Source organism: Sciurus carolinensis, chromosome 2, assembly GCF_902686445.1.
Source record: "Sciurus carolinensis chromosome 2, mSciCar1.2, whole genome shotgun sequence".
In the NCBI taxonomy this organism is placed as follows: Eukaryota; Metazoa; Chordata; class Mammalia; order Rodentia; family Sciuridae; genus Sciurus; species Sciurus carolinensis.
In genome coordinates this window covers 20962024-20987358 of record NC_062214.1, presented here as the reverse complement: position 1 = coordinate 20987358, position 25335 = coordinate 20962024, and the positions used below count along the sequence as shown (strand labels likewise).

Genomic DNA, 25335 nt, shown 5'->3' with positions numbered 1-25335 from the left:
TATCATTGACCTATGTGAGTTCTTTATACATTCTGGCTACCAGTTCTTATCAGATATATGGTTTATAAATATTTTCTCAGAGGAGGTTGTCTTTTTACTTTCTTAATGTTGTCTTTTGAAGTACAAAGCATTTTGTTTTGTTTTCCTTTTGGTACTAGGGATTAAGCCCAGGGGTGCACTACCATTAAGCTACATCCCCAGCCCTTTCTAAAAGGTTTTATCTTATTTATTTGTTTATTTGTATGTGGCGCTGCTGATCGGAACCCAGGGCCTCACATGTGCTAGGCAAGCGCTCACCACTGAGCTACAACCCCAGTCACCCCTCTTTTTGTTTTTTATTTTGAGACAGGGTCATGCTAAGTTGCCCAGGCTGGCCTCAAACTTGTGATCTTCCTTCCATAGCCTCCCCAGTAGCTGAGATTACAAGCATGTGCCTGGCGAAGTTTTAATTTTTTATTCTTCTTATTTTGTGGAACCAGGAATTAAACCCAGGGACACTTTACCACTGAACTATGTCCTCTCCCCTTTTTATTTGTTGAGACAGGTTCTTTCTAAGTTGCCCAGGCTGGCCTTGAACTTGCCATCCTCCTACCTCCTGATTCTCTGAGCTTACAGGTATACACCACTGTGCTCTTCAAGGTTTTAATTTTTTTTTTTTTTAAGTAGTTTTGTTTTAACTTTATTTGGTTTCGTATGTGGTGCTGAGGATTGAACCCAGTGCCTCACGTGTGTGTGGCAAGCGCTCTGTCACTGAGCCACAACCCCAGCCCTCAAGGTTTTAATTCTGAGACAAAAGATTATTTTTTCTTTTGTTGCGTGTGCATTCAGTGATTTTTTTTTTTTTTTTTTTTTTTTTTTTTTTTTGCGGTACTGGGGATCGAACTCGGGGCCTTGCACTTGCGAAGCAAGCACTCTACCAGCTGGGCTATCTCCCCAGCCCTCTTCAGTGATATTTTTAAGAAACCATTGCCTACACCAAGGTGGTTATAAGAGTTTCTAGTTTTTGCTCTTACACTTAGGTTTCTGATCTATTTTAAGTTAATTTTTGTGTGTGATAGGGGTCCAGCCTCCTTCTGCATGTTGTCTCAGCCCCATGTGTTGAAGGCTGTTCTTTCCCTACTGATTTTTGGTGGTACTGAGTATTAAACCCAGGCTGTGTCTCTGGCACCATCCCCCCCTTTTTTAAAAATTTTGAGACATGGTCTCACTTAATTGCCCAGGCCTACCTGGAATGTGCAAGCTTCCTGCCTCAGCCTCCAGGTAGGTGGGATTACAGGCGAGCGCCCACCACACCAGCTCACACTGGATTGTCTGTGTTCTTGTCAGAACTCCATTGACCATAAGCATAAGGGTTAATTTCTTGACTCAAAATTCTATCCCATTAATCTGTATTTTTGTCCTTCTGCCAATACCACACTGCTTGATTACTGTAACAGCTTGGCTTTTTGTAACATCAAATCTGGTGTTTGTCCAAGTGTTTCTGTGGTTGTTGGGAAAATTATCTAAGTACAAAATAGCAGAGATGGATAATGGCTGTTGTTCATGCAGTGATAATAGGCCCTTATCAAGGCCATTTGCTGCCCTTTTCCTTTCCAGTGACGGAGTAAGCATTACAAAATCTTTCTCCCCCTCTATCACATTAGAGCTTGTGTGTGTGTGTGTGTGTGTGTGTGTGTGTATACGTGTCCCCCCACACGTGCACATGCACCCTCCTGACCCTGCCATATTTGCAACTTTACTTGATAATTTTGTAATAGTCACATTTAGAGCCTCAGTGAGTCAGTGGGTCCTGTTTGCTCTCCCTAGAGATGCCTGACGTTGGTCCGAGTGCATTAATGGTGGTTTGGTGGGGAAGGCTGTAATGGCACTCATTGACATGGGACTGTCAGGGGAAGCGTGGGTTTGGAAGCTTTCATTAGCATTAATTGCCCCTAATGCGCCATCATTTTTGACAGTAATAAGCTAAACCCAGGTTTGTTACTCTGAGCAGAAAGACTGCAATTCCTGGTGTTAAAACATTTTTTGAGATATGCATGGCATATAGGATAAAGAAAGGACTAGTGTGATCCCACGTGAAGCAGGCTTAGCAGCATTTAAAGTGGAGAAATAAGTCTTTTGCCTTTTAGGAAAACTAATCCTGCAGTCTGGGTTTGAAGGAGGAAGCAACTAACCAACAGGGATCCTGCCAAGGATCCTACACTGAACTCTGTGGGGGGTGAGTATTGGGGATTTAACCTAGGGATGCTTCACCACTGAGCCACACTCACAGCCATCTTTATTTTTCAATTTCGAGACAGGTTCTTGCTAAGTTGCCAAAACTGACCTCGAATTTGCTCTGCTCCTGCCTCCGTCTCCTGAGTAGCTGGTATTACAGGTGTGTACCACCACACCTGCCTCTAAACTGAACTCTTTATTTGGGGGAGGAGGGACTGGGGATTGAACTCAGGGGTGCTTAACCACTGAGCCATATCCCCAGCCCTTTATAATTTTTTAAGACAGGCTCTCACTAAATTGCTTAGATCCTTGCTAAGTTGCTGAGGCTGGCTTTGAACTTGTAATCCTCCTGCCTCAGCCTCCCAAGTCACTGGGATTATAGGCATGCGCCACCACACCTGAATAAACTGAACTCTTAAGACAGGCCTTTGAAAAAGTTATGATGCGCCAGGTATATTGGCACTTGCCTGTAATCCCAGCTATTTGGGGAAGCTGAGCCAAGAGGATTGCAAGTTCAAGGCCAGCCCGCAAAACTTAGTAAGACCCTGCCTCAAACTAAACTATAAAAAGGTGTGAGAAGCTCAGTGGTAAAGCACCCTTGGGTTCAATCCAAGAAAGGGAAAAAAAAGAAAGAAGTTATGATGACTTTTATTGCTCGGTTTGCTTTAAGAGTGGCATAAAAACATTTTTCATTTGTTTCCAGAGATCTGGTTGTAGTGAGATTTTAGGAGCAGAAGGATTTGTTTTAAACTGTTTCCTTTTCACAAACAGCCCTACAGTGTTTCTCTGCAGCAAAGAAAGCCGTTACTTAGGGAGCCTTTTAAAACTGGAGTGAGAATAAACCCCATATGACTGCAGTTCAGTGCTTGTGCTATGTGTCTGTATAGTCTAGGAATGGTCTCCGTGTCTTTAGGAAAACACACTCACAGAGTCAATTAGCAGGCCTTGGTGGCTGTGTTAGTACTGAAAGTAGATAGGAGTCTAATGAAAACCCAAAAGTTGATGGCCTCCTTATCACTATGATTAGGATACACCGAGGAGCTTAATGCAGTTCTTCGAACAGCTGTTTTTGTGTATCCATCTGCCTAAAGGAAAAGCAATTGTAACATCACATTTATTGGGCGATACTTTTTTAATACAGAAGAGTATATTTGGAAGACAATATGTGATCTACAGTCTCATTGCCTAGGCAATCCCTATATTTTCAAAACAGAAGTGAAATATACAAGTGGTTAAATTTTTTTCAAGGTGCAGAAAGGTATATAATGAAATATAAGGGCTTGCTGCCATCCTGTCAATTCAGTTTTCCTTAGTGGAGTCCATTCTTAACAGTTTCCTGTGTACTTTTTAACAAAAGGATGCATGTAATAGTGAACATGGGTGCGTCCTTTCTTCCATAAAGAACTGAATTCTTCACTTTTGTCACAAAGTCAAGGTTCCCTACTTACCCTTGGGGGGTCTGTTAACTCGAGGGCTACACCATGCTTCATCCACTGACACTCCTGCCTTAATTCACCCTGTTACCTAGACTCAGTGACAGGCAGTGATGCTAAATAGAATTCTGCTACTAGACAGGTTGTGTAATCAAAAGCAAGAGGTAACAGCTCCCTAACTGTCCATAGGCATCTGCCTTGTTCTTTTAACTGCTCCACGGTAATTCCTAGAGTGCATTACCATTATTTAACTAGTCTCCTATTTATGGGCATTTAGATGAGATGATGATTTCATGATCACGCTTACAGATTCAGTGAATGAGTCCTTAAGAGGATGATTCACAAGATGAAGAGGGAATTATCTGGTTAACGTTGATGAAGACTGTAGGGTAATTAACTGTGAAAACATTATTTTTATAGCACGGAGTATTGTTCATTTCCTCCCTCTCTCTGCCTATGCTCCTCCAGTCTTCCTACTATCCACTGCTTCCTACTTTCCAGTCGGGCTCACCCCCAGGCAGGCTTGGGTCCTTCTCCCGTGCTTCCATAGCACTTTGTATGCCCCTCTATTAAAGCAACACTGGGTCACACATAACCATAACACACAGTTATGGTTCGCACATGGGACAGGAAATGCATGTTCCCTTCCCCCTGCATCCCATGTACCTAGGTGCTTCACTAGGATAGAAGGAGGGAGGGCAAAAGTGGTCTCAGCGACTGTCTTGCCCAAAACTGGTAACCTAATTAGAGCTCTTTGGCTGTGTTTTGCTTGACTCTTCATCCGTCTTCAAATGGAAATGCTTGACTTTTCCTTTTCTTTCTGCTGAGCTTCGTGCTGCAAAGCTCTGAGTCCTGTGAGTTGGGAGGCTGTTTTAGAGAACCCCAAGAACGAGGTGGAGGCTTGCGAGCTCTCTCCCTGGGAGGACTATTCAACCTGATGGCGGACTCCGGCCCCTTCCTCTGCCATATCACCACTTCCTAGGCTTAATGACAGCCAGTGCTGCTAAATAAAATCCAACGGATAACTGGCTACATATTCAAAAGTAGATGGTAATACTTTACAGCTTCTGTGATACATGTTTTACATTCAGTTTTTTAAAGCAAAACAGAACACCCTCTTCAACCTAATAATTGAGGCTCTTGTCACAAAATAGTTATTATGAAGGCAGGAGGGAAAACTGTTCAAAAGAATTAATTGATAGCTATCTTTATCCCTTTTTAAATTTTCTTCTTTGCCCTTGATTTGAGACTATTATGCCTCGATAAGGCATTTTAGGAAAATGCTGCAGCTGTCCTTCACTTATTTGCCCAGCCCTCTATCTTTGTTCCTTGATCCTGACTTAGACCATGGAATTGGCAAGGATTTCCTTAAGTGTTACACTCAAACCTATCAAATATTTAGAAGACTCACAGATATGTTTGCGCATAAAAGTGCCTTGGGTTTGTCTAATTTACACATTCAAACTTAGATTTTAAGTCAAAAAATTTCCACAGATAGACTTTTAACATGTTTCCTGTCACTTTTGGATACTTACGTTTATTTCAATCTAATTTTTAAGTTTCTTGTGTAGCTCTTTGTGGAAATGTTTATAAAGGAGATATAGAATTCAGAAACTAGGAGTTGGGATGGACTAGTTTGTGCTTATCACAAACTCCAGATCACAGTGGCCTAAAACAAAGGCTTACTTTTTGTCCACACTGTGTCTTTAGTCAGTTGGAGACTCTGCTTCATGTTGTCCTTCCTCTGAGACCCTGGCTAAAGGGACATACCTCAGCCTATGTATTGTCCCTGTCCATGTCAGAGGAAAAGAATCACTCATGAACTCAAAGCTTCCACCCGGAAGCAGCAGAGATCACTTCTGCTCACATTCATTGACCAAAGAGAGTCACATGACCCTCCCTGACTCCATGGGGTAGGATTCTACCCCATGTGCAGGAGAATGAGAAGTACTTAGTAAACAGTACAGATGACTACCAAGCTTCCTAGGTCTCCATGGCAGTTACAGTGCTGCTCGGTGCAGAGTGATGCTGGCGCAAAGCCGTATGACAAGGCTCCTAAGCAGGTGGGTTTTGAGTGCCTGAGCTTGAATTCTGACCATCATTTAGTAGTGATCTAATCTTGAGTAAGCAGCTTAAACTCTCTAATCTTAATTTCCTCATCTGAATTAGCTCAACTTTACAGAAATCTCATGAAGATTAAATGAGATTGTCCTTACAGAACCAATGCCTTTCACGTAGTAAACACTCAATAAATCTTAGCTGTTAATAGAATTGAGTACTTATTGATTACTTAAAAGTTATTGCTTAGAGATTTTTGCCTTTTTATTTTATTTTAAAGTATACAAAAGATCTCTTATTTTCTTTTCCTTTTTTAATATGTTCCATCCAACCAAAGCCAGAGAAGTAAAGAAGAAATAGGAGTTGCTTTTTAGGCCTCAGGATAGGAGAGGTGGGAAAAACTTCCTTGCTGAGCCCATTTTAGTATGATCCTTGATGCTGCTCTCCAGATCCCAGAACCAACCCACCCACAGCCCCCACCAAAAAAAAAAAAAAAAAAAGAAAAGAAAAAGGCAAGCAAAAAGGACTCCACCCTAGAATTTTTTTTTTTATGCCTTTACCTTTTTAAGAGTAGAAAACATAGGATATACAGTTGATTTTTTTGTATACCCACCACTTGACTATTTTCTTCTGTATTTTATTCCAGCTCAGAGTCAAGATCTCCACTGAAGTTGGCATCACAAATGTCGATCTGTCCACTGTGGATAAGGATCAGAGCATTGCACCCAAAACCACCCGGTAGGTAGGATGCCATGTGGGCACAGGGGAACTCCAAGCTCCCGAGCTGAGAATGTGCCTGGGCACTTTACCATTCTGGTGGCTTTTCTGTGTCAGTAGTGATCCACCTATATCCCAAATTCAAGAGGCTGTATGCTAACGGTCCTGGTCCAGGGATCTGATTAGCTCCTAAGCAGATTTGGGTGTTGTCTACAACAGTGTTCTGTTTATAAGCAAATTGTTCTTGCCAGTCCACCAGGAGACAAAGGGCATTACCTCGGGATGAAAGTGTAAGTCTGTTGCCTATGTCACTACAGCTTCCTCGGTGAAGGAGGCGCTGTATCCATTTACCTTCTGGTACAATCATCTTGTCTTTACACAGGAATGAATTTGCTTTTAGTGGCCTCATGACAACTTTCTCCGGCCTGTGGTGGGTCTAAAATCAGTGGGAGCCTCCTTAGGTCCTTAGAACTGAGCTTTCAGCCCCATCCAGCACCAGGGCCACCACTTTCCTTCCCCTCCATGACAGGTATCACCGTGCTGCAGCACTTGTTTCTACTGAGCTCAGACACAGCCTCAGGGAACCGTTAACAATTGATCAGAGTTGGGTCAGAGTGCTGTGTGAAGCCTGTGGCAGCCGTCCCTAAATCCTTAGGAGGTAGCGATCAGAACCTCTGGGAATAGTTCAGATCCCAACTTGACTCAGCTGGGGTGAGAAAAGAGTAAGTGAACCCTGAGATCCTTTTTCTTTTTCTTTTTTTTGGGGAGTATACCAAGGATTAAACTCAGGAGCACTCAATCACTGAGCCACACCCCAGCCCTGTTTTGTATTTTATTTAGAGACAGGGTCTCACCAAGTTGCTTAATGCCTCAATTTTGCTGAGGCTGGCTTTGAACTTGACTTTCTTCTGTGTCAGCCTCCTGAGCCACTGGGATTACAGGCATGTGCCACCATGCCCAACCTTTTTCTTTTGAGGCAGGGTCTGGCTAAGTTATCCTTATAGTGGTATAGAAGGTAAGAATTCTACTTCAGAATTCTTCACAGAATAACATCTGTGAGTGTAATTTGCAAAATTTAATTCTCTATGTAAATGAAAAATTTGTCTTCATGAGTAAATACAAGTCCAGAGAATAAAATAAAGCTACGTATGAGCTCCATAACCATTAGGCTTGTTTATCTGCTGACCATCTTATCCTAAAATCCCAGGAGATAAATCTGAACAGTTTTCCTCATTAATTCTGCCTTTTGAGAAAGTGACTTTTTAAAACCCAGTTTCAGGGGCTGGGGAGATAGCTCAGACGGTAGAGTGCTTGCCTTGTAAGCACAAGGCCCTGAGTTCGATCCCCAGCACCCAAAAAAAAAAAATTAAAAATGAAATAAAACCCAGTTTCAGGGCAGAAAAATAAATTGAAACAGTATCCAGGAAAAATTACAGCAAAAAAAGAATGAAAAAACTCCAAGTCCCGCCTCTCCTTTACCCCACTTCCTCCCCCTTGTCTTCCGACCTCGCTCACACACTTTTGGCCTCGATCCTGGAATTATTTCTCCTGCACTTCTGGCAGCCAGCTCGCAGTCTGCCTGTGTGCCTGCAGAGGTACACATGGGCTCCACCAGCACCAGGCTTGGTTGTGTTTGAGCTCAGTCCTTAAGGTAAAAACCTCCAGACATCTTCACAGAGCATTTGCTCCAGACCCTGATGGAAGTTTTCTCTGTGCTTTTCTCAGTCCTAGCTTGGGGGCCGGGGTATAGCCTAGTGACAGAGCACTTGCCTGGTGTGTGCAAAGTCCTGGGTTGGTCCCCTGCAAGGCAAAAGGATAAACAGCAATAGAAAGCCGTGACTTTACCAGTCCACTCCACCCCCAGCCACAGACACTTCTCTACATCTGTCCACTGCAGAAGTGGGACAACGGGGGAGGGAGGGTTCAACCGTGAAGGGAGGAGTGCATTCTTTGTTCTCAGATGTGCAGAGCCTGTCTGAAGACCTGCTGTGTAATGTCTTTCAGGGTGACCTACCCAGCCAAAGCCAAGGGCACATTCATCGCGGACAGCCACCAGAACTTCGCTTTGTTCTTCCAGCTGGTGGATGTGAACACTGGTGCTGAACTCACCCCTCACCAGGTCAGACAGAAGCCCAGACCACTCTTGCAGCCTGAAACATGTGTGCACACTGGAGCACTGATGTAGTGTGTGACTTGGAGGAGAGAAATGCCATCTTCCTGCTTTTCGCTCTTGGCTCTGAGCCCTGATAGTCCATCAAGTTCTCCTGCAAGAGAATTATGACCTTTCACCTGGAACACGCACTTTTTTTTGTTTGTTTGTTTCTAGTACTAGGGATTGAACCCAGGGGTCCGCTACCACTGAGCTACACCCCCCAGCCCTTTTTAGTTTTTATTTTGAGACAGAGTCTCGTTAGGTTAATTGCCCAACTAGTTTCAATTGGGGTCCTCCTGCCTCAGCCTCCCCAGTAGCTGAGATGGCTAGTGTGCACCACTGCACCCAGTTTATACACTTTTTGAAAAAAGATTAACTGGTATGAAGAAGGCAGATTAGTATTTAATTGAGGCTTTTAAATGCTTGATTTTTTTTTTTTTTTTTTTTTAGAAATAATTTTACAGAAAGAAAACCTAGGCATAGGTCCTAAAGCATTTTTGTGTTCTGGCCAAAGCAAATTTTCTATTATGGGACTTTGAAGAATGGCCCATTTTAACTTCTGCCTACTTCTTCTTATAAAAGCAGTAGGCCAGGCTTAGTGCTGCATATCCATAGTCCCAGTGACTCAGGAGGCTGAGAGAAGGATCACAAGTTTCAGGCCCCCTCAGCAACTTAGCAAGACCCTATCTCAGAACTGGGGATATATCTCAGTGGTAAAGCACCTCTGGGTTCATTCTCCAGTTCTAAAATAAAATATAATAAAAGCAGTAGGTTTTGTTTTTTTCATATATAAAATGAAAATTATTATTTGAAAGATTTTCAAACCATATGCCCTTCCCCAGGAACTTAAAAAGCCCCCTTGTCCTCAGGCACTTCCCTATACGTCATCCCCTGGATTGAAAAGAATTCTTGGCCCTGCCATGTGCATGGTTACAAAGGAAAATACTTGGAGTGCGTAAAGACAAAGAATGAGACCCCTCAGGCTTGACTTGGGTGCTCTATACCAGTGCTTTAGCAAAAACAGCAGACTTGTGTCCATGCTGAGAGGAAACCAGAGCAGACCACTGAAGTGAGTGGATTTACTTGCAAACATTCTTGCTATTTCTCATAACTGCAGCCACAGCACATATGCCCCAGAGCACCTGCCCTTAGGACCAGGGTCCTGGCAATTCTCTGCTCCTCTGTGTTCCATCTTTAAACTCCCTACACATTGTCACTTCAACCTCTTAGCATTTCCCAGTTCTCTCCCAGATTGACATGTGCCATCCAAACAGCACAATAGAAGAGAGAGTATAAAAAGAAGAAATTATAAGATAAAGTGGTAGGTTAGGGTTAGGACAGGGAGAGTTGGTTAGGAAACATGACTTTTTAACAGAGTACTAGTTTCCTCATGGTTCTGTTTGAGGAGCTATGGCTCAGAGACCTCCCAGGTAGAGGTGGTATTTTGCAGATGAGCTTGACAGCCACTTGTACTTATTAACTGTAGTAAGAGGAAGATCAGGAATCCTGGCCAAGACTAATCACTGCAGCCAGGATGCTTCACATTACTGGGTTCCTTTCCCTAAATAATTCAAGGGTTATTCTTTGTTGCCCAGGTGTAGAGTAACAAATGAGAGTTATCTTTTCTTTAGATCTAGTACTAGCTGTGTGACCATGGCAACTCATTTAATGCTTAGGCTTCTGATCTGCACATTGGAACCATCCTACCTGCCCCGTTGAATTCTTTATGTTGAAACCCTTGAATGAAAGGTTTTGAGTGAATATCAAAATTTGCTGCCATTCTAAAGTGGAAAAAAACCCTTAGTGTCTTGTGCCATTGGGAGGATAAAGTGATTAAACTCAGTATCATTATGCTAAGAACATGACTGGCTTTTGTTTGGTGACCAGCTGGTATATACTGGACCCTGTGCTATATGCTTTGCTTTCATTATTGAAAATCTTCACACAGATAATACATGTAGAACTTAATCTTTCTGCCTTAAGAGGAATAAATCAAGGTGCAAGGAAGTTAAGTAACCTACTCAGCTGATAAGCAGTGGAGCCAGATGTGTCTGTCTTCAGAGTCCGGGCACTCTCAGGACACCAGGTTGCTCACTCGATTAGAACTCTGCCTTGCCATTGACACCCGAGCCTCCTCTACTAAATCTTTAGCTGGAGGCACTAGGAAATTGAAAATGGGCCTCTTACAGTTCCACCTCATTTCCCTTCTTTTCACCCTCTGGTGAAGGAGTTAATTGGGCAGCAGAGTGGCCAAAGACTGCAGGAAGAAGAAATTGCTGCAATAGCAAAGGGCTTAATCATTCGCAAACTGGGCATTCAGCCTCCAAGTCATCACGAATTGGCTGGACTCCTAAGTTTAATTCTTTCCTCATACCAGAAAGTTTTCCCTGAGCTAGTAACTAGGTTGGGATGGCCAGTTCTTTTACTCTACTAGGCAGGTCTAGCAGATCTGGCAGGTCCCAGGGCTCTCCCTGTGACAAAAGAGCTAACTCTGCTGCCTGGCCGATTTGATGTTGAACCCCCAGAGAGTTTTGAAAAGATCAGATGAAAAGTGGTTTTATTGTTCCCTCTAGACGTTTGTCCGACTCCATAACCAGAAGACTGGCCAGGAAGTGGTGTTTGTTGCTGAGCCAGACAACAAGAATGTGTACAAGTTCGAACTGGACACCTCTGAAAGAAAGATCGAGTTTGACTCTGCCTCGGGCACCTACACTCTCTACTTAATCATTGGAGATGCCACTTTGAAGAACCCAATCCTCTGGAATGTGGTATGTGCCCGAATGCACCCCAACCCACATGAGAGAGGCTGCGCCAGACATAAACAGCGCCTTTCAGGGGCACAGGGCTCTTCTTCCTGGCCTCGCCTGTGCCTCCTATGGTGGGCACAGTAAGCATCACAAGAGGAAGCACTGTGTCCTGGCTTTCTAAATTGTTCTAGGGTTGTGCACATGGGTTGGCAGTGGTAGGTGTTTAATATAGTCTCAGTGAATGAATGAAATGTAAATTTGCCCTCATGAGTTTTAGTGATTTGAAAATTTCTATAAATGTCGATCCTGGAAGAAGGTTACAGCAATGCGGTAGGAGAAATACACAGATGTCAAAGATGAGGCCCTGGCCTTCGAAATAGGGTGTAGCCTGACGGGAAGGAGAAGATTTGAATTCTGATAACAGTTCAGAAAGGTGCGAGGTAATGCGCTGTAGGATTGGAGGATGCTGGTAAATGATGGGCAGCCGTGGTGTAGGATATTAGGGCTTCCACGGTGCTCCTCGTCCCTAGCATGCCTCACTTTGTTTGGTGTCGTAACAGAACGTGGGGTCGAAGAAAGGCAAGGGCTTATTGGGATGGAGCCTGGGGGTTGTGGGTTGATGGGGAATAGCTACTAGAGAAGCTTGTGAGCAGTTCTGCTTTTAGAGCTCCTGAACCCTGAAGAGAGCAGTCAGGAAGAGAGTGGAAAGGTGACAGAAGCCAGATCGTAGCCTCAGTTGGTGCCTGATCCATATGTAGTACAAAGGGACAGCTGTATTTTCTTGTGTTATGTTCAAGCCTCCTTCTCTTTGACTTTGGGCTGCATTTTGTATGAGAGCATATTTTCATTTCTTGTGTGCGTGTGTGTTCTAAATCACACTTCCCAGGGATGCCAAGCAGCTTCTGATGGCAACTAACACCCAGTGTACCAGCTGGGATTTTTGTATTAAGCGGCTCTATGGGACTTTCTCTACCATATTGGTAGAAAATTAGAACTTGTGCTCTAAAAAGCGTTTTCAACACATATTTGTTTTGTTCTTGAAAATTTCACTGCCTCATTTTGTTGATTAATGGAACAGGAGTGATTGGATTTCTTGAGCTTTTTTCAGTTCGGTCCTCGTCAGGGCCTTGCTAGACCTCCTTGTTTCACCTCCTTCTCCACCCTGTGCCTCTAAAGACTGCCTTTATTTTTTAGGCTGACATTGTCATCAAGTTCCCTGAAGAAGAAGCTCCCTCAACTGTCCTATCCCAGAATCTTTTCACTCCGAAACAGGAAATTCAGGTACATCCCAAAGACCTTCTCCACTGACACTGAGGAGAAATGAGCACAGTGAGATAGGCCACAAATGCCTGGATTCTGCCTCGGCTCTCCTTTAACCTGTTTAGATGTGTTCAGTAGCTTGAACCTCACCACCTGTGAATTAGGCAGGGCAAATACCAGTCTCATCCTCAAGCTGCAGAGGTTCAGAGAACAGTGTGCAGCTCCCAGAAAGTTGGAGATGATATCAGAACCTGAGTCTGTTTCCTGACATGCAGGGGGCTCAGCCCCTTAGACTACCGCTGGGCAGGCACAGATGGGTTTAGCATCATCCTCTCTGCTTCTGCAGAAATCAAGACTGGCAGGTGGGAAAGCTCACTGGGGAGCAGCTTCTTCCAGGCAAGTCCTTCTCTTCCAGGGCACCCCTTCCTTTCGGTACAAACTTGAGCAATTAAACAGTTAAACAATTTAGGTACCAGTTAAGGAAATAGGTGGATCCACTCAGTGGACTATATTTTGTAGTCAGGAGAAATGGCCCAACATGGAAACCTACATATGAATTAGCACAAAGTGTTAAAAGCAGACAACTTTCCCTCATTTCACTATTGAAAAAAAGACAAGAGTAGAGTAGTAGAATTCTTTCTAAAACTTGAAAGGACACAATTTCAAGAATGTGAAGCTTGGCTAACAGAAGATACAGCTGTGATATTAAAAGTGGAGGAGGTGGCAGCAAGTAGTGTTTGAAACCCCTTAATGGCAGTGGCATGAAAAGAGGAGCTGAGGTAAAAATTTTGGAACAGGAGCTTCTCGTGGGCTACTCACCACGGAGCTGGGTTGGCTAAGCATAGATAAGTAGAAAAGACTGCCATAGTTTACTCACTGGATAAAAATTTTTCAAAGAAAGAAAATAATTCAGTTTGTATACAGGTGTTGCAGCTCAGGAAGCATAGTCAAAAGCCCTTTTCCATTTGATCCTCACAGTACTTCTATAAGCCACCCTTAATTTTCTGCTGGAAATGGAAGCAAAGAGTGGTAAAGTGACTTGCCCCTGGTCTCTCAACCATACATATCAATTTGGACATAAGTAAAGGTCCTCTGGACTCCCAGTCCATCACGACTTCCGTTAGGTCATGTAGTTAGGTGAACTTGCCAAAGAATTCATTTTGATTTTCTCAGGCAAAACAAATATCAGAGGAATGCTTGCTCAGCCTTCTGGTTTAACATTGGAAATCAAGTGAAGGAGAAGTTTTTTTGAGAGAATCCTCAGAGCCAGGGATAGGGGAGAGGCTGGTGAGGTGGGTTGGAACCTCCTAAAGTGAGGTGTGTGAAACATTAAAAAGGGGTGAAGTTGTCAGCAGTTAGCCACCTGAAGTGAGGCAGTAGTATATGACTTATGGACCCAGGTGCCACCTAGAAACCCAGAGTCCTGACTTGGATGTGACACCTAAGCATCCACAGACCTGGACACTCTTTTTAACACAGCCAAATGCCACTTTATGGGTTGCATTCTCCATTCTATAAATGGCAGTCAGATTTGGAGGCAGGAAAGGGGTTGGCCAAGCAGTGAGCCCACAGAGTGTCTTGGGAAGGAACTCCTCTAGAATCAGAAGCCAGCGTCGAGAAGAGGCAAAAGGCCAAGTGGCCACTTGTTGTCAGGAGGTTTTAGCCTGTGGAAGGCATTTCCTCTTACTCATGGTCAGTGATGCTTTGGTCCCTGATGCACATGGCAGCCCTTGCTGGGAAGAGCACATTCTGAAGTCTCTTTGGTGTGTCTTCTCTTGGCAGCACCTGTTCCGAGAGCCTGAGAAGAGACCTCCCACCGTGGTGTCCAATACTTTCACAGCCCTCATCCTCTCACCCTTGCTCCTGCTCTTTGCTCTGGTGAGTCTCCATAATTAGCATGAGCAGCATGCGTCTGGCGCCAGACTCGGCAGATGTAGCCGTTCCAAAGGAGGCTTTGTGCTCTGGCCTCAGCACAGCTCCAGAGGGGTCCAGCAGCTGTGACCTGAACTGATGGTCAAAAAATTTTAGAATAACCCAAATTCCCCACTGTGGGAGAGTGGCCAGATAAATTGATCCATTAATAAGGGGGCATGAGAAAGTTCCTAACAGCCACGAAAAGCGAGTGTGTGGACTGTGATGCTGCATCGGGTGTGCAGATGAGATCAAGTGTGGGAAAAGCAAGGCCCAGTGCCCATAGCTGTGAAGAATCGAGAACAGGCTGTGCATTCCAGCTCTGTTTGGAGCGTAAAACTGGAAACAGCCTAAGGTTCTCATGAAAGCAGGTGTTAATTAGCCCATACAACAGAATAACACAGCTCAGTAACAGAAAGGATACATTTACACTCATACTGCAAGTGGACTGTTGAGTGTGGAAGGCAAAGAATAGGATAGCATCTTATGTGATGCTCTTTATGGAAAATTTTTAAAAATATATGTAAATTTTGGTCACCTGAGGAGAGAACATTGTGGAGAATATAAAGGAATGAACCTGTAGCTTTTTTACTCTATTATAATGTTTGTATATTTTTAATATACAAATTCATTGGTGTTTCTTTGTTTCTCTTTTTTTGTCCTTTTTTTGGGGAACTGGAGGTTGAACCCAGGGCTTTGCGAATGTGAGGCAGACGATTTGCCACTGAGCTACATTCCAGCCTTCTTTATTTCTCTTTTAAAATCATAAATATAGTACATATCCTCAGGGTTCAGAGAATTTTGAGGAAAAAAACTCATTAGATCTTACTTTTGGAAAGTTGCCTGTGTTCCTAATTAATTTTGATTTTAACAAAAGAATTATTGGTTAATCTAAATCTAGAAGCATGCCTCAAGCTTCCAAAAATCAGACCTGAGGTGTGGGCACCTGTTCTTGTATCTGAGCATCAGGATTTCAGAAGACACAGAACCCACAGGCAAGAGCATGCAGCTGCCAGCTGTCAGCGGGTTCATCTTTCCAGTTCTCACAGAACTTGGTGGAAGCGTCAGTTACTTTATCATAAAGCAACTCTGACCTTCCAGCTTCATGGTTCCACCTGTTTTAAAACAGAAGGGTTTGCTGGCTTTAAAAATGATGTTCAGGCACAGTTGAGAGCAGGTGCTGAGATGCCTTTCTACCAAAAAAGGAAACATTTTTCCTGAGGGTTTATAATAGGGTGGCTGTCACTTGGAAAAATTCCCTGTCTTTCCAGTATGCATGAACTTTTAAGATCTGAGGACTGTTCATTGGATTTGCATTGGCATGGCAGGTATAGCCTTTCTTTCAGGTTCTAATGTCTTTTTAATTTATTTCCCCATCCTTCAGTGGATCCGGATTGGTGCCAATGTCTCCAACTTCACTTTTGCTCCTAGCACGATTATCTTTCACCTGGGACATGCTGGTAAGTGCCCCAGGCTGCTAATTCCATTTAACCTCCTCTGACATTTTGCCTGCCCACGCAAACCCCTGTTAAGTAGACCCACAACCTATTAACTATAATGACTTAATAGCATAACATTTCCCTCTTCCTCCTGGCCTTTTAAGACAGTTAATATGATGATAAACCTGTTTGGCCCATCAGCTTAGAACAGCTGTCATTATATTGGGCTTCATTGTACTAGGAGGCTGTTGGCAGGCCATTTACCCTCATTTAATAGCCCTGTTCATTTCCAGAGATTACTCACTTATCGTATCTTTACACTGAGCCATCTTCCTGGATGAAGAGCATTAATGCAGTTTCCAAAGGTTATCTTTCCCCACCACATCGATCTTTACATTTGCTGGCGGCTCTGTCTGGACAGTAATAGAAAACAGTCTCTTCTGTAGTCAGACACGCTGTCCTGCATTGTTCTCTTGAGAACTTGGGACCTAAACAGCTCGAACATAATGAGACAGTAAATTCACAAATCAGTTAAGCATTTCCGAGACTTTGACACTATTGGATCAGTGTTGCCTTGCATCTCACTGAGACTTTCAATATTTTTTAATTCCTTTGCCTCTTTTGGGAGTCATCATCTCTATATCCATAATATATGGCTTCTGGAGGGGTCCATGAATGAATCCCTTGAAATTCCAGACAAATGTGTGTCTATATTTTTCTGGGGAAAGAGAGTCCATAACTTTGATCAGATTCTCACAGTGGCATGACCTCAGATATGGTTAAGAATCCTTGCTGTAGTTATCTGTCATCCTTCTGGGCAAAATTGACAGAATGACCTTTCTCTCCAGCTTAGCTACTGAATTTGAATGATAGTCCTCCTGGGTCAGTCTCAGAACAAAACCTGCATATAAATTTGTTGAGAGCCATGGCTTTTCTTACCAGTATGCTTTGTGTGCACATTTCCTTGTTTGATTTTCGTCGCAACCCTGGTGGGAGTGATGGGACAGGAATTATAATCCCGTTTGACGGGTGAGAGAATTTGGATGCAGAGAAATTAAGTGACTGGTGAGGGCGGAGCCTGGACCAGTGCTCTTTGTTCCTTCCTAGTCACAGTAGCAAATCATCCTTAAAGTTCTTTTTTTGAGATGGGGTCTCAGTGCTCTTGAATTCCTGGCCTCAGAGGATCCTCCTACCTCTGTCTTCCAAGTACTGGCATGTTCCACCATGCCCAGCTTCCTTAACATGTGTTTAAAAAGAAGGAATTATTCATTTGTTTATATCCTGCAGACTTTCATTCGGAATTTAAAATAAAGGCAGTGGCTCATGCCTATATTCCCAACTACTTGGGAGGCTGAGATAGGAGGATCACAAGTTCGAGGTCAGCCTGTGCAATTTAGCAAGACGACCCTGTCTTGAAATAAAATTAAAGAACAAAACAACAAGTGCTCTCTACCACTGAGCCACAATCCCAGCCCTATTTTTTATTTTGAGACTGGGTCTCGCTAAGTTGCTGAGGGCTTCACTAAGTCGCTAAAGCTGACCTTGAACTTGTGATCCTCCTGCTCAGTATCCTGAGTTTCTGGGTTTACAGGAGTGCACCACCGTGCCAGGCAATGGTAAAGTTTTAAAGGAAACGAAAAGAAAAAAAAAAAAAAAAAAAAAAACCTGTGTTAAAGAAGAAGAGAAATAGATGTGACTAGGACTGTGGATTGAGATAAAATAGTTAAAGTCTGATTTTTACTTCTGAATTTCTTGCTAGCCAGGGCTGAGAAAGTTCCCACTTTCTGGCATTAGATAAAAGGGATGAAACAAGCTGGTCAACAAGCAGTCCTTTTCCTGACCCAGCAGTCACTGTTTCCAAGTCTCTTCCACCCAGAGCACTATCAGCTTTAATTAATTGGCTATCCTGACTCCTCTTGTAGCTATGCTGGGGCTCATGTATGTCTATTGGACTCAGCTCAACATGTTCCAGACCTTGAAGTACCTAGCCATCCTGGGCAGTGTGACATTTCTGGCTGGCAATCGGATGTTGGCCCAGCAGGCAGTCAAGAGGTAAGGCCAGGGCAGGCCTGGGCTCCAGGGTAGGATTAGACATATTGGTGTCAGCTCTGCTAGTCCATATCTAGACCAAGGGTATGTGGCAACAAGATTCATTTCCTTAAGGGCAATTCTGACTCCTTAATCCAGCTCAATACAGAAGCCATAAGAACATTTAAATCAGTAAAGGGCCTTTGATGACCAGCAATAGATATATTAAAAGCACTATAATTTATATCTCTACTCATTAGAATGAGAGAGGAAAATATTTGCTTTATGTAGATTAAAATGGACTAGAGTCTATCTGGGTGTATAAAAATCCTTCTCTCTAATAACAGTATTCTGCCCTGCCCCTCCCTCACACCCCTAAGGGTGACACCTGGAGCCTCTCCAGTGTGTGAGGGCTGCATTCTCCCCCCAGGTTTTGCAGGGGGCTCCCAGCAGGGAGCATCCACCCAGGAGCCCACACCACTGCCCCAAGAACCAGACAGCCCGAGAGTCAGACCTTGACATGATCACAGCTTGCTGGCAGCCCAACTTTCAGAACAGAATTGGAGGCAAATTTAAATGTCACATAGGTGTTTCTCATTGATTTGGCTTTATTAGAACCTGGGTGATTTCAACCACGCAAAGGCCAATAGGAAAAGGTCAGAATTGCTTTCACCTTTGGAAGAAATCATTTTCAGACGTGCCCTGCTTTCTCCTCTCTGAGACTTCTGCTGGCAGACTGTAACTCAATATCATGCCCTCCAACACGGCTGCCAATTAGGTTGGTCAGATCTGAGAGAGGTTTTCTCAAGGAGACCATTTGTGGGTGGGAGAAGGAAAGGTCTCCTCTCCCCTCAGTCTCCACTGTGAGCTTTTTGAGGGCCTCACTCTAGAGACCAAATGGTACAAGCATGCTCCTTGACTTCCTCACAGTTATCCAGGTCCCCCAGAACTCCCCTTAGCACCAGCAGTGGCGGCTGGTTCATTGTTTGACCCCTTCACAGCCTTTACTTGGTGGCTATGCAGTACAGCTAGAAAGAGCCTGAGTCTCCGAAATTTTCCAGAGCAGAGCTCTGTTCCTTTGCAGCAACCAGTCTGGGCCTCCAGGGAGCCAACTGTGCTCTGCTAACTTTTCTTTTGTGGAATTTGCCCGCAAGACAGAATCAGGGGAGAGCAGGATGGAAACCATTTGATTTAGATGCTGCTTACAAGTTCCTAATCTGAAATCCTAAATTTGTATGCATTTTCTGGAGAGCGAGTCCATGGTTTTTATCAGACTCCCAAGAGGATCAGTGACTCCCCCACACAGACACACTCGCATCCCATAAGTCCTGAAAAATCAGTGACCTTAATAGAAACTCTCGTCGGGTGTTTGCCGTTTTCTGCTTCAGCTTATTTCTCCTCTCACTGTCCTTTCTTGATTCTCAAACCCTCTTTCCTTTGGCAGGATCGCTGCAGAGCAGAGCAGTAGATTGGCAAAATATAGGACACTACGGTAAAGATGAAGGGTGGATGCCTCCCAGGACTAGGGTCCCTTTCCTGTCTTGCCTTCCTCATGCATGTCAGTTATTCAGTCGAGTTTTCAGCCCACTCATTCCTCCCTTCCCCTCCCCATGCCAAAGCCAATTCTGAGGCCATTTTATAATCCGCTAGAAGAGGTTGTGACTGGACCATGGCAGAAGCTGCCTGAGGAAGCCCAACTGGTGGGTTAACTTTGCAGTGGAGCAAGTCTGACCCGGCTCTCACTGCACGAGATGCCATCCTTCCTTATATCCCGTGGGGTATTGATTATATGTAACAGCCCCTCTGTGTTCTCAGCAGAGCAGAATCGAGGATAAAACAAGTCCAACCTTGGACTCTTAAAAGGGACCCCATCCAAGACTCTTAAATTTATTAAATGGGGGTCATATGGCAAATCCTGGCACACCTTGTCACTATTTCTAGGCCTTTCCATAACCCTGATCTCTAGTTGAGCCAAACAGTGTGGTTTGGTAAGACTCTGAATTACGAAGGACTGAGGGCCACAAATCAAAGCCAGCAGCAGTGTTCCAGTTCTTAGAGTTCAGAGTGTAGTTCAGGGCTGCTCCCCATGTGACTGACCGTGCTGACTCCCTCCAGGGGTTGGTCCTAGGATGGGGACGCAGTGGAGGCGAGGTGTAGGGAAGGAAGGACAGGGTGCCTGCTGCTTCATGATCTGATCCTCTGGATCAGGGGTGGACAAGAGGTTTCCATGAAGGGGCAGGTGGTATGTCAGGCTTTGCAGGTCAGATGGTCTCTGTCATAACTCCTTCGTCCTGGCACTGTCACGTGAAAGCAGCTATAGACCATGTAAATAAGTGGATGTGGCTCTATCTCAATAAAACTTTATTTACCAAAACTGGTGCTGGGCTGGATTTGGTCTGTGTCGTAGGTGGCTACCCACTACTCCAGACCAACAAAGGATAGGGAGGTATTTGGGTTTCTGAATCATGCCCTCTTATCCCTTGCCTTGGAAATGGCTTTCTATGCCAAAGCAACAAAGCCATCTAATTTTTAATCCTCTAAATATAGGAGAGATCAACAAAAGGATAGGATTTAGAGCCCTTTCACTGAAGTGTGAACATAAGCTGGGTCACCTCTATGTAGTCCTCAACATAGAAAGAAACTGCATTTGTTTTGGCTTTTTCCCCCCGAAGTTTAACTGAGGTGTAATTTACATAGAGTAAAATTCACTTTTGTGTGTGTATGTAATTCTATGACTCTTATAAAGCATATATGGCTATACAACTACCACCTCAATCAAGATACTTTTCTACACTTCTGGAAGTTCCCTTTGGCCCCTTTTATAGGCAACCCCGCCACAATCTCCACCACTATCCCCTGGCCTTACTCATTTGGTTTTGTCCTAAATTATATCTGTTCTGTCTGCAGTTTGCTTTCAGAACTAGTCCTTCCTGCTATATGTTGAGTTCTTTAATTCTTTACCCTGGATTGATATTTCTCCCTTGATTTTTAATAGTCCACTCCTACCTGTTATCCTCAAATCATATAGCTTGAGGGAGAGGAAAGTCATTTGATGATTTGAATATAGGACTTTCTGAGATTGGGACCTGGTGTTAAGGTTTAGCCCCTGGTAGCTGAGGGCTTGTGATTGATCTAAAGACAGACAACTGATGTGAGTGACCATAACACAGGGCATCATTTCTTAGCCGAGATTGAGGCTAGTGAGCCACTACCCTTCTTCTGTTCTTATTTCTTCCTCATGCTGTCCCTTCTGTGCAAACTTTTCTAAGCACACACATTTTAATGTACCTGGGAACCTCTGAACATTGTTAAGGAGTGAGGAGCACACAATCTGGCCCCCAGGATCAGTTTTCATGCCTGTGATTATCCTTCGGAACTGCTTTGGTGATTGACTTGGAGTCTCCATTCTACAAGACGGTGACATCACTGTAGTCTTCACCATGGGGTCTGGTTGCCTGCTAAGGGTGGTGGGTGTGTCTGTGCCCAGCGTTCCTCCCTGGAACCTGCCTAAACCAATTGGTTTCTTGTTGCTATCAGTGCCTGGTTGCAGGTCTGTCTAGATTACCCTTTTTACTTCTGTGTTTCCCCATCACTTCTAGTCCAGGGAAAGCCAAGGAGAAAGAGGGAATAAAGATGTAGAGAGATTTTTATCCTGTCTTAAAATGTTTCTGTGAGCTAAGTCCCATTTTTGAGAATTACTCTGTGTTTAGATGCTGGGTCTGACTATAGGTAAGAACACAGCCACGTGTCAGGAATGTGGTACAGGATGCCGTCTTCCTAGCTGCAGAAGGGCCACGTGTTGGTTGGCAGATGTGGAGTCTGGGAGATTGGCAATGAATATTCTTTGAACTTTCCTCTGTTCTGCTAGTTGGAACTTGCACTTTTTGGCCTTATACTGTGAGAGGTGTGCCTGGAATTACCTCATCTCCTGTATTTTCACATAAAATTTCTTAGTTCTGAAGTTTGTTTCATTGTTTCTAAGTTGTCATCAGCTTCAGTTATGAATTAACTGTCTCACATTTCTATTGTGAGATGAGACGAGGCATAAATGACTAGAACCGATGATTATTCCCTTATAAATGGGACCTTGCAGTGGGAGAGTACCTTGATCTCTGTTGTCACCAGTTAGGAACTATAACAATAAGTCAGAACCTTCAGTAATTTTTGGGTTTCTCTTCATTTTTCTTTCAGAACAGCACATTAGTTCCAGAAAAAGGATGGAAATTTTGAAAACTGAAGTGAATGTCAAGAAAAGGAGTCAAGAACAATTCACAATATGAAAAAAGGAATTAAAAAACAAACTTTATTTAAAAAGAAAAAAATTGAGATGTGGTTGTACTGTTGCTTGTTGTTTCCCAGTTTCCCCCACACAAAGCAGATGCCTTGAGTCAGATGGCCTGTTTCTCTGACACGATGCCCTAGCAAGGTGCTCTGGGTGCCCGTAGTTACCCAGGGACTGCACTGGAAATCTGAAATCTGTGATTAATTTGTTTTGGAATAAAAAGGATGATAATAGGAGCAAAGGCCTGACTGAGCACTTTCTGTGGTACTTTTGGAGTGTGTAACATGAGGACTTCTTGAGGCTTGGTTGTTGGGTTGGGCCAGGTGTTTCTTACTCCTTTCCCAACAGGGCAGAAGTTGCCAGCTTCCTTTCTGCTTCTCCAGCAGTGAGCACTGCAGAGGAGCCCCTTTGGTTTCAAGACTCCCCTTGGTCCACAACTAGGACCTGCTCGAGGCTCTTGCCCTCAAAGTTTGGTGTCAGCCCATAGTGAGGGAGCTGACTGCATCAGTTCATTCCTGCTGCTGTGACAAAACACCACAAACTGGGTAATTTATAAATATATAAGTTTATTTCTTATGGTTCTGGGACCTGGGAAGTCCAAGTTCAAGGCATCAGCAGATTTGGTGTCTATTGGGGTCAGTATCCACATGTGGCAGAAAGGGACAAATGTTTTGTCCTCGTGTGGCAAAAGGGGCAAAAAGATAAAAAACTGAGCTGGCCAGTTCCCTCAGCCCTTTTATAAGGTACTCATCTATTGGTGAGGGCTCAGCCCTCCTGATCTAGTCACCTCTTGAAGGCCCCACCTCTTTTTCTTCCCTTGTGTGTGTGTGTGTGTGTGTGTGTGTGTGTGTGTGTGTGTGTGTTGTGGGGGTGGGTTACCCCAGGGGTGCTCTGCCACTGAGCTATAATCCTAGTCGCTTTTTTAAATTTTATTTTGAGATGGGGTCTCCCTAAATAGCCCAAGGTAGCCTTGAACTTATCCTTCTGCCCTCAGCCTCCTGAGTCTGTGGGATTACTGGTGTGCATCACCACAGCTGGCTCATTCATTTACCTTTCCGGATGCAGGTAGTCCTCACAGAGTTTGCTGAATTCAGGGTACAGAAGTTACGTCATTTTAATTGGATGGCTTTCCAACCTAACTGAACTTTACTACAGTAAGGAAATTGGGAGCTTTTACTGGATATAGGGAAAGGAGATTCTAGAATTCTGAGCTAGTTCTGAAAAGAATCCTATAGGTGAGAAAACAAAATATGGGCAATTAGGGCAGCCCCTGGGATGGGGAGCAGGCCTCTCCTCTCCAAGAGATTTCAAACTAGTGGCCTGTAGATATGTTTTATTTGACCTGTAGAGTTTAAATAGTTGAATCAGTTGCTAGCATTTGAAAATGAGATTTTATATAAAAAAAATCTGGATTTGAGTTTGGGATCTGGATCCTTTTGAGGATCAGAGCCCCATTACTGAATGGCCACAATGACCGGAGCTGACCAACTGCTCCTCCCTTTGGATGGGTCTGCACTCACCTGATTGTTATAGTCCCTCCCCTCACAGTTCCTTCCTGCTCATCCACCTGCCAACTTTGCTCCCTTTTTTGGGGTGGGGGGTACTAAGGCTTAAACCCAGGGCATTCTACCACTGAACTGCTGAACTACATCCCCAGCTGGTTTGGTTTGGTTTTGGTTTTGGTTTTGGTACCAGGGATTGAACCCAGGTGCACTTTACCACTGAGCCACATCCCTAGCCCTTTTCATTTTTTGAGACAGGTCCTCACTGAGTTTCCTAGAGCCTCACTAAATAGCTGAGGCCAGTCTTGAACCTTTATGATCTTCCTGCCTCAGCCTTCTGAGTCACTGGGATTACAGGCATGTGCCACTGTGCCTGTCATCTTTGTTCCTTTGATTCCTGCCTTTGGGACCCCTGCTTTTAATCTTAGTTTCTCATCCCATCCTGAGGGGAAAGGGCAGTGTTGGTCTCCATTGCTCTTAGATGGCTCCTAGAGTCCCTACTAAGGTGTACTGAGGCCTCAGCAGCTGTGAGTCACGGTGAGGTAGTAAGAGCCAGCAGTGTGTGGGATGATAGCAGGGCCCCTGGTCAGCTGTCACTTCCACATCTGCTACGAGACCTGGACGGGCCTGGAAGATAGAGCAGTAAGCCTGGTAGAAGGGCCTGCAAATAGAAGTGTGAAGCATGCTGAGTGTCCACTGGGAAAGAGCAGCCTGTGACCGAAGGGAAGGGGCCAATAATGAGAACGAGAAGAGGCTGGCAGAGCTAAGGGCACCACCGCTGGTTCAGAGCCGGCCACCTTTGCCCTGTGCCATGCTGTCTGCTATGTTCAGTGGGCAAGGTGGCTTCCATCCGGCCCTTGGTTCAGTGCAGCCCAAAGGAGACAGGTGGGGGCAAAGGAGCAGAGAGGTTGCAAATGTGTGAAGGCCTTCAACAGGAGCAGTTTCCCCGGGCAGGGGGAGGTATTGGGAGGCTAAGCTGAGACCTGAAGAACAGGGAGGGGCCTCCAGGCTCCGAGGCAAGAGCTGGCAGCCCCTGCGTTCTGATTTGATGGCAGGCTGTCATAGCAAGGAGAGCATCCTGGGATGAGGCAGGAGAAACCAGAACAAACTCGACCTTTAAGCGCTGTGGTAAAGGGGGCAAATTTTCTTTTGGACTAATGGCGAATTTTAAGCAACTTGGGTCTTGTGTTGCAATGTGGCTGAGCATCTAATTCCCCCCTGGGAGCTGGGACTGTGGGCTCTCAGCTCTTGAGTGAGGCTGCCGGGGAAGAGGCTGGTTGCTGTGGCCGAGTGGGTCTGGAAGGCAGGGTTGGCAGCATTCCTAGCTCCTATAACAGAAAGTTCACTGAATGTATGGCTCAAGTATTTCACCCCACTGGTGCCTGGGCCTGGCCTTTTCTAAGGAGTGCAGAGCACATCAGTTTTAGAGTTGAATGCACCTGCTTCCAATGCAATGATTATTCTTGTACACCTTTCTTTTACCCTCTTAGCCTTAGTTTCCCATCAGTAAAAATGGAGATAGTATCTCTGAGAGGTTTCTAAGGACCAGATGAGATTGGATTCAAATCACAATAGTATCCGATAAATTCATG

General features: G+C 44.3%; 1 protein-coding gene across 2 annotated transcripts in view; it reads left to right on the top strand.

The window, feature by feature from the left end:
• Window positions 1–22477, top strand: part of Rpn2 (ribophorin II) — a 55768-nt gene extending 33291 nt beyond the window's left edge. The window contains exons 10-18 of one of the 2 annotated variants that reach the window (XM_047540584.1): window positions 6352–6443; window positions 8427–8541; window positions 11148–11342; window positions 12516–12602; window positions 14364–14459; window positions 15877–15952; window positions 17854–17983; window positions 19404–19451; window positions 22151–22477. In XM_047540584.1, coding sequence (XP_047396540.1) covers window positions 6352–6443; window positions 8427–8541; window positions 11148–11342; window positions 12516–12602; window positions 14364–14459; window positions 15877–15952; window positions 17854–17983; window positions 19404–19451; window positions 22151–22163 — 852 coding nt within the window. In that variant the 3' untranslated portion in view covers window positions 22164–22477. The remainder of the gene's footprint in view (window positions 1–6351; window positions 6444–8426; window positions 8542–11147; window positions 11343–12515; window positions 12603–14363; window positions 14460–15876; window positions 15953–17853; window positions 17984–19403; window positions 19452–22150) is intronic. The other variant, XM_047540585.1, reaches the window with a different exon arrangement.
• Window positions 22478–25335: the final 2858 nt, after the last annotated feature.